Source organism: Pristiophorus japonicus, chromosome 8 (assembly GCF_044704955.1).
Source record: "Pristiophorus japonicus isolate sPriJap1 chromosome 8, sPriJap1.hap1, whole genome shotgun sequence".
Lineage (NCBI taxonomy): Eukaryota > Metazoa > Chordata > Chondrichthyes > Pristiophoridae > Pristiophorus > Pristiophorus japonicus.
The window spans coordinates 120,242,156-120,257,493 of NC_091984.1; the positions used below are offsets into that span (position 1 = coordinate 120,242,156).

A 15,338-nucleotide genomic window follows, 5' to 3' on the forward strand; every position below is an offset into this window, starting at 1 on the left:
TCTCGCAACCTGCCATAGGCAACTAGGTTCATAAAGCAGAGCCTAGTCTCCAGTCATCTTGGTCCCCTTTGCCACTGGACCAAGACCTTGCTCTGCTGAGCCCGTATGGTAGCCACCCCACGTTAAAAGAACTCACTTACTGGCATCTTCCACCCTTCAAAATGAAGTTCGGGACCTGGAACATCAGGACCCTCATGGACAACTCCCGTCACCTGAGCACTCACTTTTGGAGTGGAAGCAAGTCTTCCTCGATTTCGAGGGACTGCCTATGATGATGATAATCATAACGTAAATATTTTGAGATACAGTACAAGTTAAATTATCCAACCAACCATTAATCTCTTGGGCTGTAATGCCAGATAAGACAGAACTTCTCACCGATGGGAGATGACAACAAAACTCAACACCCCAAAACAGTAAAGCGTAAAGTAAAAGCACACGCTTATTCTTCATCAGACGAGTCTTTCAAGTGTACACACCGTGAAGAAAAGGTCTGGTCTTTTTGGGGACGAGGAGATGTCCTAAAAAATCTGGGGAACTTTTGCCCAGTGAGGGGAAAAAAAGGCTGCCGCGACCCTGGAATTAAAGTGACATTTCACGCAATAGTTATAAAATAAAAATAATGTTTACCTTTACTGTGAAATGTATGGAATGATCGTCTTCACTTAGGAACATAGGTATGCGCTGCAATGATGGGTTGATCACTGTCATTCAGACACTGGAATTGTATCGCGGTATAATTCCCGTGAAATTGAAATCTATTGGTCGCTTCACTATTGCGTTGTGCAAAATAAATGTCCATAACCCGCAAAATTGTTAACTTAAATGATTAAAATGCAGTTATTGCAGTTTTATTAAGAAATGGTCAACTGCTTACTATTGTGGTTACACGGTGCAAAATTACTATTACGGTTATTGTATGCAAAATAACTGTGCAAAATAGCTATTGTGGTTATAGTGTGCAAAATAACTGAGTGTGCAAAATAATTTGTGGTTATAGGATGCAAAATAACTGAGATTGTGCAAAATAACTTGTGGTTATAGGATGCGAAATAACAGATTGTGCAAAGTAAGTTGTGCTTATATTGTGTAAAGTTAGTGCCCGTGTCTTCTGATGCCATTGTACTCCTGCCTGTTGAGTGGGTGGCTGCGGGATGGGCGCAGTGCGGCTGCGCGGAGTCAGACCGTTAGGTGTCACCCAAAGAACGGAAAGAAAACAAGTTGAGAGAGAGTGAGGGGGCAGCGACAGTCCGAGAGAGAGAGAGAGAGAGTGAGGGGGCAGCGACAGTCCGAGGGAGGGAGAGAGAGAGAGAGTGAGGGGGCAGCGACAGTCCGAGGGAGGGAGAGAGTGAGGGGGCAGCGACAGCCCGAGAGAGTGAGGGGGCAGAGAGAGAGAGTGAGGGGGCAGCGACAGAGAGAGAGAGAGAGTGAGGGGGCAGCGACAGAGAGAGAGGGAGGGGGTGTGAGAAGGGTAAGCGACAGCCCGAGAGAGGGGGAGGGAGAGAGAGTGAGGGGGCAGCGACAGTCCGAGAGAGAGAGAGAGAGAGAGAGGGAGAGAGAGAGTGAGGGGGCAGCGACAGTCCGAGAGAGGGAGGGAGGGAGCAGCGACAGCCCGAGAGAGGGAGGGAGGGAGAGTGAGGGGGCAGCGACAGTCCGAGAGAGAGAGAGAGAGAGAGAGAGTGAGAGGGAGAGAGAGAGTGAGGGGGCAGCGACAGCCCGAGAGGGAGGGAGGGAGAGTGAGGGGGCAGCGACAGAGAGAGAGGGAGGGGGTGTGAGAAGGGTAAGCGACAGCCCGAGAGAGGGGGAGGGAGAGAGTGTGAGGGGGCAGCGACAGAGAGCGAGAGGGTGAGGGGGCAGCGACAGCCAGAGAGAGGGGGAGGGGGCGCCATTGGGGGCAGCGAGAGTCCGAGAGAGAGGGTGGGGGCGCCATTGGGGGCAGCGACAGGCCGAGGCGGGGTTAAGCGGCACGGCGGCTCCCTCTCATTGTGTGGCGGTTTTGACGGTTGCCACTTGCTCCCCGGCTCCCTGTCTGTCCCCCCGGCCCGGCCGGTTGCCATGGGTAACCGCGGGATGGAGGATCTGATCCCGCTGGTCAACCGCCTCCAGGACGCCTTCTTCGCCATCGGCCAGAGCTGCAACCTGGACCTGCCGCAGATCGCAGTGGTGGGCGGTCAGAGCGCCGGCAAAAGCTCGGTGCTGGAGAACTTCGTGGGCAGGTAAGGGATGGAGGGAAGTGAGCAGCCACTGCCCACAGGTGCTTGCTGTTCTCAAAGGGACGTGTATGCAGACTCTGCTGCATGTGGGAGCTTGCTGTGCGCAGATTGGCTGCCCCGTTTCCTACATTACCTGATAGGGCGGTAGAGACTGAAACCCTCATCGCAATTTAAAAAAGTACTTGGATATGCATTTGAAGTGCAAGCCTACCGACCAAGAGCTGGCAAGTGGAGTTAGGCTGGACAGCTCTTTTTCCCCCAGCACAAACACAATAGGCTGAATGGTCTTCTGTGCCCTAAACTTCTACAATTCTATTACAACAGTGACTACACTTCAAAAGCACTTTTTTGGGGGGCTGCAAAACACTTTGGGACGCCCTGAGGTCGTGAAAGTGCTATGGAAAGTTCTTTTTACATTTATTTTCTACACTTTAAAACAAAAATCTAAGATTACTTTTCAGTTCAAGTAACATGCCATAATTTTTTATACAAAAATTGAGAAGTTATTATGGATGTCGCAGATATACTCCACCAAGTTACTTCAAAACAAAAATGTGCCAATTCATTTTTTTTAAAGAAGAAACTTGCACGCAAGTAAGTTATCTGACAATGCAGGATAATTTTGTGAACACGCAACTGTACAAGTTCTGCTGTGGCAATTAGGAGGCAAAGGCAGAATTCATAAAGTAATACTGGAATGAAAAATATGAATTTCAGTGGGGTTAAACAGTTGATCTAGAATGTATGGAGTTTTGAAATTGTGTTTTCCACTTATTTCAATTTTTACTGAGAACTTGTCAGTTTATACTGCAACTAAAATGAACAGCCCTAGGGCAACCACAGTACATCTATTACAGAATATAATGGTAATGTACTGTAAACAAAATTCGAACTTGCTGGCTTGCCAGTGTATCTCTAACATTGATACTGTTCTATATAGAAGGGTAAGTGAAATTCAATATTTAAAGATGTATTGAGGTGTGGCTGGAAAAACACTCGCGGAGCTTCGTTGTGGAAATAGAAACTATAGGAGGATGATACTACTGCAGCAACAACAATTTGCATTTGTTCAGCAGCTTATTGGCCTGGAATTTGCTGGAGCAGGGCAACTTGCGACATGGCTGATTCGTTAAGACATTTTCTGCACCCTTCAGCTAATTTTTTTTGCCCTTTTAAGATGCTGGATGTGCGAGCTGATGATGGCACAGTGAGGGACCTTGGTGAACGACGGGGTAAACAGGATATTTCCTGAATCGATGAGATTTCAGGATTGAGAAATACAGAGGAAGGACTGAGAAGGAGGGTGAATTAGAGTGCGTGAATTCAATGTCAAGTTAGGTACAGAAAGAGAGGGGAATAAAGGTTAGATTAAGAGAGAGAAGAAAAGAGACAGGAAAAGTAAGAAAAATAAATTTTAAAATATTACATTTTAAAATCTCCAACAACAATTCACTACCTGAAGGAATGAAACCCCACACTTTTAATTGTTCACTTTCTGGGCCAGAGTGGTTGATTGGCAGTTATTAACAATTATCACGTCATTAAAAGGGTACTTGCACTATTCATTATTTGACTTAACTTTTTGTATCGCGTTTAATGGATAATTAATGTGCAAATCTAGTAACTTCATGAAAATCACTGGGAGGCTATGGGCGAGATGATGTTTACGGGAAGCTAATGGTGGAGCGGCGCAAATCATCCAGCAACTTGTGATTTACAGTTCACTGGGTTTCTCATTGCTGACCGCTTTGCACATTAATAACAACATTCGTTGTTCACACAACGTTATTTTTTTCAGCAAATTCCAACCCAACATGTTCTAAGCAGCTTCAAACAAGAAAACTATTGAGTATCGAAGCATTTAGAAGGGGCTTTTTTAAGGGCGAGGAGAGAAGTAGCACGGTGAAAAAGTTTAGAAAGAGATTTCTAAACGATAAGACTACTGAAAGCTCTGCCATCATGTGAAGACTGCTGGGGGTGGGTGGAAAGGGAGATGCATAGAAGTCTAGAATCTGAACAATGGGACTGGATGTTGCAGAGCTCGAGTGAGATGAGGTTGTGGAAGATTTTTAAAGAGGACAAGGATTTTGAATTCTGTGCGTTGGAAATTGGGCAACAAGGACAAGACTGAAGGGTGAACTAGATCGAGGACAAGAGTATTGGAGCTTTCTGTCCTAATCCTAATTCTCTTGCATTTAATCGTGTATATATGTCCCTTCATTCTGGACCTCTTGACCACTGGAAATGGTTTGTTTCCTTTCTCTCCCTTCCCATCCCTTTTATAATTTTAAACACCTCTATCAAATAATCGCCTCTGTTCTAACCGCCCCAATTTTTCAAATCTTTTCCAATCTTTTTTCATAGTTGTATTTCCTTATACTAGGGGCTAAAAATTCACTGGCCTTGCGACGGGTTTTTCGGTAATATTTAGTTGTTTTCGGTGTGGCGGAAAATTTGGAGAAGTCTTGCGGCGGCGCTTTTCAAATACCCTGTGTTAAGTCCTGACTCTAATGTACTGACTTACATGAGACACATGCTGAAGTCAAGGTCACTCAGGACCTGCACCTTTAATTCCAGCTTTCCAGTCCTGCACTTGCCTGAGACCTCCCTTTTATATACCACAGTGGGACAGGTATGGAGTGTCTCCTGCAAGTGCACCCCTGGTGGTAAGGTATGCTTATTGTTACAGTTCCTATCCAGTTACAGTCATGTATAGCATGGTAAGATACAGTTATATACAGTAATGTGAGATACATGACATTACCCTCCCCCAAGGTCTTATTGCCTTTATAGATTCAGTCTCTCAGGTGGTCTGCACTCTCGCTTGGAGCGTCTTAGTTGTGGTTCAGTTGTTTGCCTTGGTGCCTGTTTTTCGTTCGGTGTGATTGCTGGTATCTCGCCTGGGCTGTCTGTTGAGACTGCCCTTTCCTCAGGTTGTTCCACCTGTCTGTCCACCAGGTGTGGTGTGAGTTCCACATTGTAGCCTGCCTCTGGTTCTGCAGTGTTGTTGGTGAATCTACTTTTTACTTGGTCTACATGCCTCCGCAGCTTTGGCTATTGTCCATTTGTACAACCAGTAGCCTGTTTCCCTCTTTGTCTGTTACTGTCCCTGCAAGCCATTTGGGGCCCCGGCCATAGTTTAGCACAAACACTTTGTCCCGTCTCATTCCACCTCCCCCTCGAATTTCGGTCATGATACTCAGTTAGCTTTGACGTCTGGGAGGATTAACGAGAGCCTATCAATAGTTGCGCGGGGGGAACCCCAGTCAATGAATGCGGATGAGATCTGTATGACAGCAACAGTCGCGACAGGTGGCTCTGCAGCGTGGGACCTTGGATTCTGAGCATGCCTTGTTTAATGATCTGCACTGCTTGCTCTGCCTGGCCATTGGAGGCCGGCTTGAAAGGTGCCGTCTTAACTTGATTTATACCGTGGTCAACTATAAAATCGTGAAATTCTGCACTGGTGAAGCACGGACCATTATCACTGACCAATATGTCAGGAATGCCGTGCGTTGCAAACATGGTTCTAAGGCTCTCCACAGTGGTGGAGGTGGTGCTCGAGTTTAAAATGGTGCACTCGATCCATTTTGAAAATGCATCAACGACTACGAGGAACATTTTGTCCATGGATGGGCCCGCATAGTCTACATGCACCCGCAACCACGATTTGGTGGGCCAGGGGCTTAGGGGGGCCTCCCTGGGGGCATTACTGAGTTGGGCACAAATGGTGCACCGATAGACGCAGAGCTCCAAGTCCGTGTCAATGTCAGGCCACCAGACATGAGATCTGGCTATGGCCTTCATGAAGACGATCCCCGGGTACTCGCAATGGAGCTCCCGGACAAACGCCTCCCTGCCTCGTAAGGGCATAACTACTCGGCTGCCCCACATCAGGCAGTCTGCCTGTAGTGATAGTTCATGCATGCGCCTATGGAAGGGTTTGACCTCCTCGGGGCAGGCATCGCGAGTCTCTGCCCAGTCACCGGTTAAAACACATCTTTTAACTAGAGATAACGTGGGGTCGCTGGTCGTCCAGGCTCTGATTTGGCGAGCCATCATGGGCGAACCTGTGGATTCAAAGGCATTGATTGCCATGACCATCTCACAGTCCTGTTCGTCGGACCCTTCTGTGGTCGCCAGGGGTAGCCTGCTAAGTGCGGCGGCGCAGTTGTCTGTGCCTGGTCTGTGCCTTATCATGTAGTCGTAAGCCGCCAGCATGAGTGCCCACCGCTGAATGCGCACCAAGGCGTTGGCGTTGATTGCCTTGCACTCAGATAGTAGGGACATGAGGGGTTTGTGGTCGGTTTCTAACACAAATTTGGCCCCGAAAAGGTATTGGTGCATCTTTTTGACACCGTACACGCACGCGAGCGCCTCCTTCTCAACCATACTGTACCCGCGCTCCGCCCGCGAAAGTGACCTGGAGGCATAAGCAACAGGCTGCATTGATGTGCTGTAAAACGCACCTGACCCCGTACGCTGACGCATCATACGTAAGGACTAACTTTTTACCTGGGTCAAAAAAGGCTAAAACACTGTTGGAACATAGAAGGTTGCATGCCTTATTGAAGGCGCGTTCTTGGGCGTCCCCCCAAAACCAATCACACCCCTTTCTGAGTAGCACGTGGAGAAGCTCCAGCAGTGTGCTCAAGTTCTGCATAAAGTTCGTAAAGTAATTGAGTAGCCCGAGAAAGGGGCGCAGTTCCGAGACATTCCGGGGCCTGGGTGCCAGGCGAATCGCTTTGGTTTTGGATTCGGTTGGGCGGATTCCATCAGCGGCAATCCTTCTGCCCAAATATTCAACCTCGGGCGTGAGAAACAGACACTTGGATTTCTTAACTCTTAGGCCTACCCGATCCAATCGACTTAGTACTTCCTCAAGACTGCGGAGATGAGAGTCGGTGTCCCTGTCCGTGATGAGTATGTCATCTTGAAACACAACCGTCCCCGGGATGGACTTGAGCAGACTTTCCATGTTGCGCTGGAATATAGCAGCTGCCGACCTGATGCCGAATGGGCATCGATTGTACACAAAAAGGCCTCTGTGTGTTGATGGTGGTGAGTAGCTTAGACTCTTCGATCAGTTCTTGCGTCATATCCGCAGATGTGAGGTCAAGTTTCGAGAAAAGTTTTCCTCCAGCCAACGTGGCAAATAGCTCCTCCGCTCTGGGCAGTGGGTATTGGTCCTGTAGGGAGACTCTGTTTATGGTAGACTTGTAATCCCCACAGATTCACATGGATCCATCAGGCTTCATGACTGGGACGATGGGGCTTGCCCAGTCGCTGAATTCCACGGGAGAAATTATGCCTTCCTGCAGAAGCTGGTCCAGTTCATTTTCAATCTTTTCCCTCATCACATAAGGCACAGCTCTAGCCTTGTGATGGACCGGTCTGGCATTCTGTGTGATGTAGATTCTAACTTTAGCCCCTTTGAAAGTGCCCACACCTGGCTGAAAGAGATGTTCAAAACGGCTTAGAACTGTTGAGCAGGAGGTCCGTTCCTCTGACGACATGGCGTGAACATCATCCCATTTCCAATTAAGTTCTGCTAGCCAGCTTCTCCCAACAGGGCTGGGAGGTCCCCGGGACAATCCACAGGGAAAGTCGGTGCACCATCCCTTTGTGTGTGACTGAGAGCATGGCGCTGCCAAGGACTAGGACGATTTCTTTAGTACAGGTCCTTAGTTTGGTGTCGACCCTTGTGAGTTTTGGTCTGTTGCTTTTGTGCAGCCACAGCTGTTCAAATTGTTGAACACTGATGAGGGATTGACTGGCCCCTGTGTCCAGTTCCATGTTGATGGGTATCCCGTTGAGTTGAACCCGCATCATCATTGGAGGCATCTTGGTGTAAGAATAGTGGACATTGATCGCGTTAACCCACTGTACCTCGGCGTCCCGTGCACTGTTCCAACAGTCTTCTGGTCCGCTTTCCGACCTTTCCGATTCGTATACCAGCCGAGCTGCTGTTTTTCTGCATATGCGAGCCAGATGCCCTGTGTAGTTGCAGTTTCTGCAAACGGCATGCTGAAATCAACGCACGCTGGTTGAGTGCCTTCCCTGACATCTCCAACACAGACTGTTTCCATTGTTTCCGAAGGATGAGCTGCGTATGGCCAATCTCCCTTGAGCTTCTCTCAATCTGTTGCTGATTGCTCACATTGTGGGTTGATGAGGTGTGATCGGCCGTTCATGTGGCCCTTGATTTTGATGGCTTCTGGCGCCACTGTCTGCTGTTGAAGGCCTGCTCTCCTGCCTTTGTCTGTGTGTAGGCGTAGCGGTTTGTTTCACAATGTGAACCCCTTGTTCCGATGCCTCGTTGGTTGTCGTACCCGAAGTATAGATCAGCCTCGTTTCTTCTTCGCCTGCCAAGAACGTCTGTGCGACCAGTGCTGCTGCCTCTAGAGTCAAGTTCTTAGTCTCTATAAGCTTTCGGAATATGCCTGCGTGGCCTATTCCTTCAATAAAAAAGTCTCTCAGTACTTCTCTCCTTAGTTCATCGGGGAACTCACATGAACTAGCCAGCCTCCGAAGTTCCGCCACGAAGTCGGGTATGCTTTGGCCCACACAGCGTCTGTAGTTGTAGAACCTGTGTCTGGCCATGTGTAGGCTGCTCGCTGGCTTCAGGTGGTCTCTCACCAGTGTGCTCAACTCCTCAAACGACTTGCTTGCTGGTTTCTCGGGCTCTTCTCTTGTCTGCCTTATCGTTGCCCAGCCAGTCATTGGTCACAAATCTTTGCTGGAGCCTTTCTATAAAGACATCCCAATTGTCTCCAGCATTATATTTCTCATCTGAGCTGTTGGTAGCCATTCTGTGGATTCTGTGATCCCGTAACTCGTCGCCACTGTTAAGTCCTGACTCTAATGTACTGACTTACACGAGACACATGCTGAAGTCAAGGTCACTCAGGACCTGCACATTTAATTCCAGCTCTCCAGTGCTGCACTTGCCTGAGACCTCCCTTTATATACCACAGTGGGACAGGTATGGAGTGTCTCCTGCAAGTGCACCCCTGGTGGTAAGGTATGCTTATTGTTACAGGTCCTATCCAGTTACAGTCATGTATAGCATGTGAGATACATGGCATCCTGTACCGCTGGAGAGAGGAGTGCCACCATGCAAGACTTGAAATATCGCTTTTGCCAAAAATTTGGCCCTAAGCGCACCCGTATTTAGAATGAAAAAAAACGCTAAGGAAAAAGCTGCGTTGTAGCCCTTGGATCAGCAGTAAGTATGAAGACCTGCAAAAAAAAGTAAGTTAAAGTTTTTATTAAAAATTCTTTTGCAGTGATTCGCTCGTTAAGTGTCTTATGAATGTTTTGTAATTTTTTTGTTTCTTGCAATTTATTTTTTGTGTTTTCCCCCCTCCCTAGGCCCACTCGCAGCGGTATCGGCCTCTGAATAAAGTTGCAGAAAATTTGCGGTGTGCGCCACGAATCCTTGTGCAATGCTGATTTTTACCGCTGCGCAAATTAAAGCTTGAATTTACAGCCTCATAGTGATAGCGTTGCCATATCGATAATTTGGACAAAAAAATACAATTATCGCTGAGAACTGAATTTCCAGCCCTAGGAACCCTTGCTATAGTGCTCAAAAATTGATCTTGCCCTTCTCCTAATCATCAGTGGCTACCTGATACAGCATGATTGAGCTGTCATGTACAAGTAAAATGTGTCTCAGTAGTGATTTAACTATTCATTTTGTATTTTTAGTACTTTTCTAAATTGCTAAACTTCTTGTTTTAAAATATTGCAAGTCTTGATCAAAAGAAATGTTAATCATTAAGTTAGCAGAGTAGGACAACAGAGATAATATTTTATTGTGGCGTTTGATGAATAGTCTGACGTGAAATTGATGTGCGTGTGACGATGCATTGGATTTGGGCCAACAGTGAAGCCTTTGCCCTTTTATTCCTCAATACCCCTGCAGTTGACCTCCTGAGTGATTTTGTATAATACGTACAGCCGTCTCCTCTCCCCTGTTTATTATGAAAAATCATCAACAACGTGATGGGATGACTGAATGAGGAGCCTGTCAGTAATTAAGAACTGTGTATGAGGGATACTGCAAGGACTTCCATGCAACCAATGGCTTGCATTTGTTAGAGGGATTCAGGACAATTACATAAGCTGTTGGCATTCGAAAGTTACATTTCCTCACAAATGCAGAAGTTTATATAAGTACTTGTATTGAGATACTAAACTGATCATTTATTCTGGATGAAATTTGTTAATTGCATAAAATATTAAATCGGGTGGAGATTTTATATAGGTTTTACATTTAAACATTTCTTGTGAATGAAGTGTGACTTACAGGATCCTTAGTTGGGGGCAACTAGCAGAAGGTAGGACCATTAGAAATTTATCGGAGGAAGTACATATTTTTATTAAGAGCCCACTTTGAATTGGTCTAAATTTATCATCCCAAAAGAGGGATATTCCTTCTGACTTGAGATCAGTTCGCTCTCTAACACCCTTAATTGTCGACTGTTTTGCATTATAACCTTGAAGAATTCAAGGTAACTTAGAAATTTAGTAAGCATAAAGCAGCAGGCATTCTTGCATTAGAAAATGGTCTTGGCAAAATTGTGCAGAAGAAATTATATACAGAAACTTGACAAGTAGACAAATTAGGTTGAGTAAGTAACTCTCCAGTGATAATCGGTTGCTTCATTCAAATGATCTGAATTTAATGTTTTAGCAATAAATTCTCACTTTACATTATTTGCATTGTTTAATTTAAGTTATTGGCACAGAAAAATCAACTTTAAATTATCAGTGGACTAGACAAACTCCCAAATAGGTATTTCTCAGATTTCATCATTGGCTATTGCACATTATGCTTAAATTATTTTAAGAAAATAAACTTTCTGCACAGCTTACTGCTGATAATTCAGTCATTTGTTATGGAAAAAAAAGAATTATCCAATAATTAACTGACTTCAAATTAAGACTTAATTTTTATGCTCTGTTCATTTTACATGGGATATACGGCACAGAAACAGGCCATTCGGCCCAACCAGTCCATGCTGACGTTTATGCTCCACTCGAGCCTCCTCCCGTCTTTCCTCATCTAAATCTATCAGCATAACTCTTTATTCCCTGCTCCCTCATATGCTTGTCTAGCCTCCCCTTAAATGCATCTATACTATTTGGGTAAAGAAGTTTCTTCTGAAATCCTTATTGGATTTCTTAGACACGATCTTATATTGATGGCCTCTAGCTATGCTCTTCACCACAAGTGGAAACATTCTCCCTGTATACACTCCATCAAAACCTTTCATCATTTTAAAGACCTCTTTTAGGTTCCCCCCCCTCGGCCTTTTTTCAGGAGAAAAGGTGTCCAGCCTGTTCATTCTTTTCTGATATGCATACCCTTGCATTTCTGGTGTCATCTTTGTAAACCTTCTCTGCACCCTTTCCAGTGCCTCTATATCTTTTTTATAATATGGCAACCAGAACTGTATGCAGTATTCCAAGTGTGGTCCAACTAAGGTTCGATACAGGTTCAGCATAACTTCCTTTTCTTGAGATATAGCAACATTCCAATTTGTGTCATGAGCTGCTGCTAGCCTCTCTCTAGAGATGTCTTGCTGCCATTTTTAATTTTCCTAATTGAGGGTTGATGTTTCTCATTCCAACTATAATCCATGTTACTCTGGCGCTTTTTTAAATGTTTAATTTTGTGAAATGTTCTGATCAGTGTGTAACTGTTCAAAAATTGAAGCTTGCAGTTTTGCTGGTTATGCTCATCTCCATATCTCCCAGATAATGAGCCAGTTTAATAAAGCAGATTGTGTATGTTAACCTTTGGGCATCAATTGCTGAACATATGGAGCTGTAGTGAATAGCAGTAATTGATATTGCTAATATTGTAATCTCTAGAGCCTTGGCTTCACAGAGAGTACAGAAGAGATTCTCTAGAATATTACCAGGGATGAGGGTCTTTCGTTAGGAGGAGAGTAACTCTTTTCATTAGAGCAGAGAAGTTTGAGAACTTCTGATAGGTGTTCAAAACACCTTTCATAAGGTAAATAGAGAAGGACTACTTCCACTGGTCAGTAAATCGAAGGCATAAATTTGAGATCATCAAAAAAAAACAAAGGGAGAGAGAGGACATTTTTTGTAATGCAGAGGGTTGCCAGGGCATGGAATGCCCAACCAGAAACCGTGCTGGAAGCAGAATCTGTAATGCCTCTTAAAAGGGAAGTTGATAAATATTTGAAAAAGAAAAAATGAAATTGGTTTAGGGAAAGGGAATGGAACTAAGTCATTAGCTCTTTGAGAACCAGTACAAGCAAGATGGAACAAATGACCTCCTGCTGTGCTGTAAAATTCAATGATTTATGAGTGCTACGTTATATGTTACTCAAAATTTAACTCCGACCACTGTTTTGGTCTTTCTAGTGCCTGTTTCCTGACATAAGAACATAAGAATTAGGAACAGGAGTAGGCCATCTAGCCCCTCGAGCCTGCTCCGTCATTCAAAAAGATCATGGCTGATCTGACCGTGGACTCAGCTCCACTTACCCGCCCGCTCCCCATGACCCTTAATTCCCTTATTGGTTAAAAATCTATCTATCTGTCATTTGAATACATTCAATGAGCTAGCCTCAACTGCTTCCTTGGGCAGAGAATTCCACAGATTCACAACCCTCTGGGAGAAGAAATTCCTTCTCAACTCGGTTTTAAATTGGCTCCCCCGTATTTTGAGGCTGTGCCCCCTAGTTCTAGTCTCCCCGATCAGTGGAAACAACCTCTCTGCCTCGATCTTGTCTATCCCTTTCATTATTTTAAATGTTTCTATAAGATCACCGCTCATCCTTCTGAACTCCAACGAGTAAAGACCCAGCCTACTCAATCTATCATCATAAGCTAACCCCCTCATCTCTGGAATCAGCCTAGTGAATCGTCTCTGTACCTCCTCCAAGGCTAGTATATCCTTCCTTAAGTAAGGTGACCAAAACTGCACACAGTACTCCAGGTGCGGCCTCACCAATACCCTGTACAGTTGCAGCAGGACCTCCCTGCTTTTGTACTCCATCCCTCTCGCAATGAAGGCCAACATTCCATTCGCCTTCCTGATTACCTGCTGCACCTGCAAACTAACTTTTTGTGATTCATGCACAAGGACTCAAAAGAGTTTCATGCACAAGGACCCCCAGGTCCCTCTGCACTGCAACATGTTGTAATTTCTCCCCATTCAAATAATATTCCCTTTTACTGTTCTTTTTCCCCAAGGTGGATGACCTCACATTTTCCGACATTGTATTCCATCTGCCAAACCTTAGCCCATTCGCTTAACCTATCTAAATCTCTTTGCAGCCTCTCTGTGACCTCTACACAACCCGCTTTCCCACTAATCTTTGTGTCATCTGCAAATTTTGTTACACTACACTCTGTCCCCTCTTCCAGGTCATCTATGTATATTGTAAACAGTTGTGGTCCCAGCACCGATCCCTGTGGCACACCACTAACCACCGATTTCCAACCTGAAAAGGACCCATTTATCCCGACTCTCTGCTTTCTGTTAGCCAGCCAATTATTGATCCATGCTGATACATTTCCTCTGACTCCGCGTACCTTTATCTTCTGCAGTAACCTTTTGTGTGGCACCTTATCGAATGCCTTTTGGAAATCTAAATACACCACATCCATCGATACACCTCTATCCACCATGCTCGTTATATCCTCAAAGAATTCCAGTAAATTAGTTAAACATGATTTCCCCTTCATGAATCCGTGTTGCGTCTGCTTGATTGCACTATTCCTATCTAGATGTCCCGCTATTTCTTCCTTAATGATAGCTTCAAGCATTTTCCCCACTACAGATGTTAAACTAACCGGCCTATAGTTACCTGCCTTTTGTCTTCCCCTTTTTTAAACAGGGGCGTTACATTAGCTGCTTTCCAATCCGATGGCACCTTCCCAGAGTCCAGAGAATTTTGGTAGATTATAACGAATGCATCTGCTATAACTTCCGCCATCTCTTTTAATACCCTGGGATGCATTTCATCAGGACCAGGGGACTTGTCTGCCTTGAGTCCCATTAGCCTGTCCAGCACTACCTCCTTAGTGATAGTGATTATCTCAAGGTCCTTCCTTCCCATATTCCCGTGACCAGCAATTTTTGGCATGGTTTTTGTGTCTTCCACTATGAAGACCGAAGCAAAATAATTGTTTAAGGTCTCAGCCATTTCCACATTTCCCATTATTAAATCCCCCTTCTCATCTTCTAAGGGACCAACATTTACTTCAGTCACTCTTTTCCGTTTTATATATCTGTAAAAGCTTTTACTATCTGTTTTTATGTTTTGCGCAAGTTTACTTTCGTAATCTATCTTTCCTTCCTTTATTGCTTTCTTAGTCATTCTTTGCTGTCGTTTAAAATTTTCCCAATCTTCTAGTTTCCCACTAACCTTGGCCACCTTATATGCATTGGTTTTTAATTTGATACTCTCCTTTATTTCCTTGGTTATCCACGGCTGGTTATCCCTTCTCTTACTGCCCTTCTTTTTCACTGGAATATATTTTTGTTGGGCGTTATAAAAGAGCTCCTTAAAAGTCCTCCACTGTTCCTCAATTGTGCCACCGTTTTGTCTGTGTTCCCAGTCCAATTTAGCTAACTCTGCCCTCATCTCACTGTAGTCCCCTTTGTTTAAGCATAGTATGCTCGTTTGAGACATTACTTCCTCACCCTCAATCTGTATTACAAATTCAACCACACTGTGATCACTCATTCCGAGAGGATCTTTTACTTGGTGATCGTTTATTATTCCTGTCTCATTACACAGGACCAGATCTAAGATAGCTTGCTCCCTTGTAGGTTCTGTAACATACTGTTCTAAGAAACAATCCCGTATGCATTCTATGAATTCCTCCTCAAGGCTACTCCGTGCGATTTGATTTGACCAATCGATATGTAGGTTAAAATCCCACATGCTTACTGCCGTTCATTTTTCACATGCCTCCATTATTCCCTTCATTATTGTCCGCCCCACCGTGAAGATAATATTTGAGTGCCTATAAACTACGCCCACCAGTGACTTTTTCCCCTTACTATCTCTAATCTCCACCCACAATGATTCAACATTTTGTTCATTCGAGCCAATATCATCTCTCACA

At 44.9% G+C, this 15,338-nt stretch overlaps 1 protein-coding gene across 1 annotated transcript in view; it reads left to right on the plus strand.

Moving 5' to 3' along the window:
* The first annotated feature begins 1,967 nt into the window (after positions 1 to 1,967).
* Positions 1,968 to 15,338, plus strand: part of dnm3a (dynamin 3a) — a 486,179-nt gene continuing 472,808 nt past the window's right edge. The window contains 1 exon segment of the mRNA XM_070887379.1: positions 1,968 to 2,216. Within this exon segment, the coding sequence (XP_070743480.1) occupies positions 2,056 to 2,216 (161 nt within the window). The 5' untranslated portion in view covers positions 1,968 to 2,055.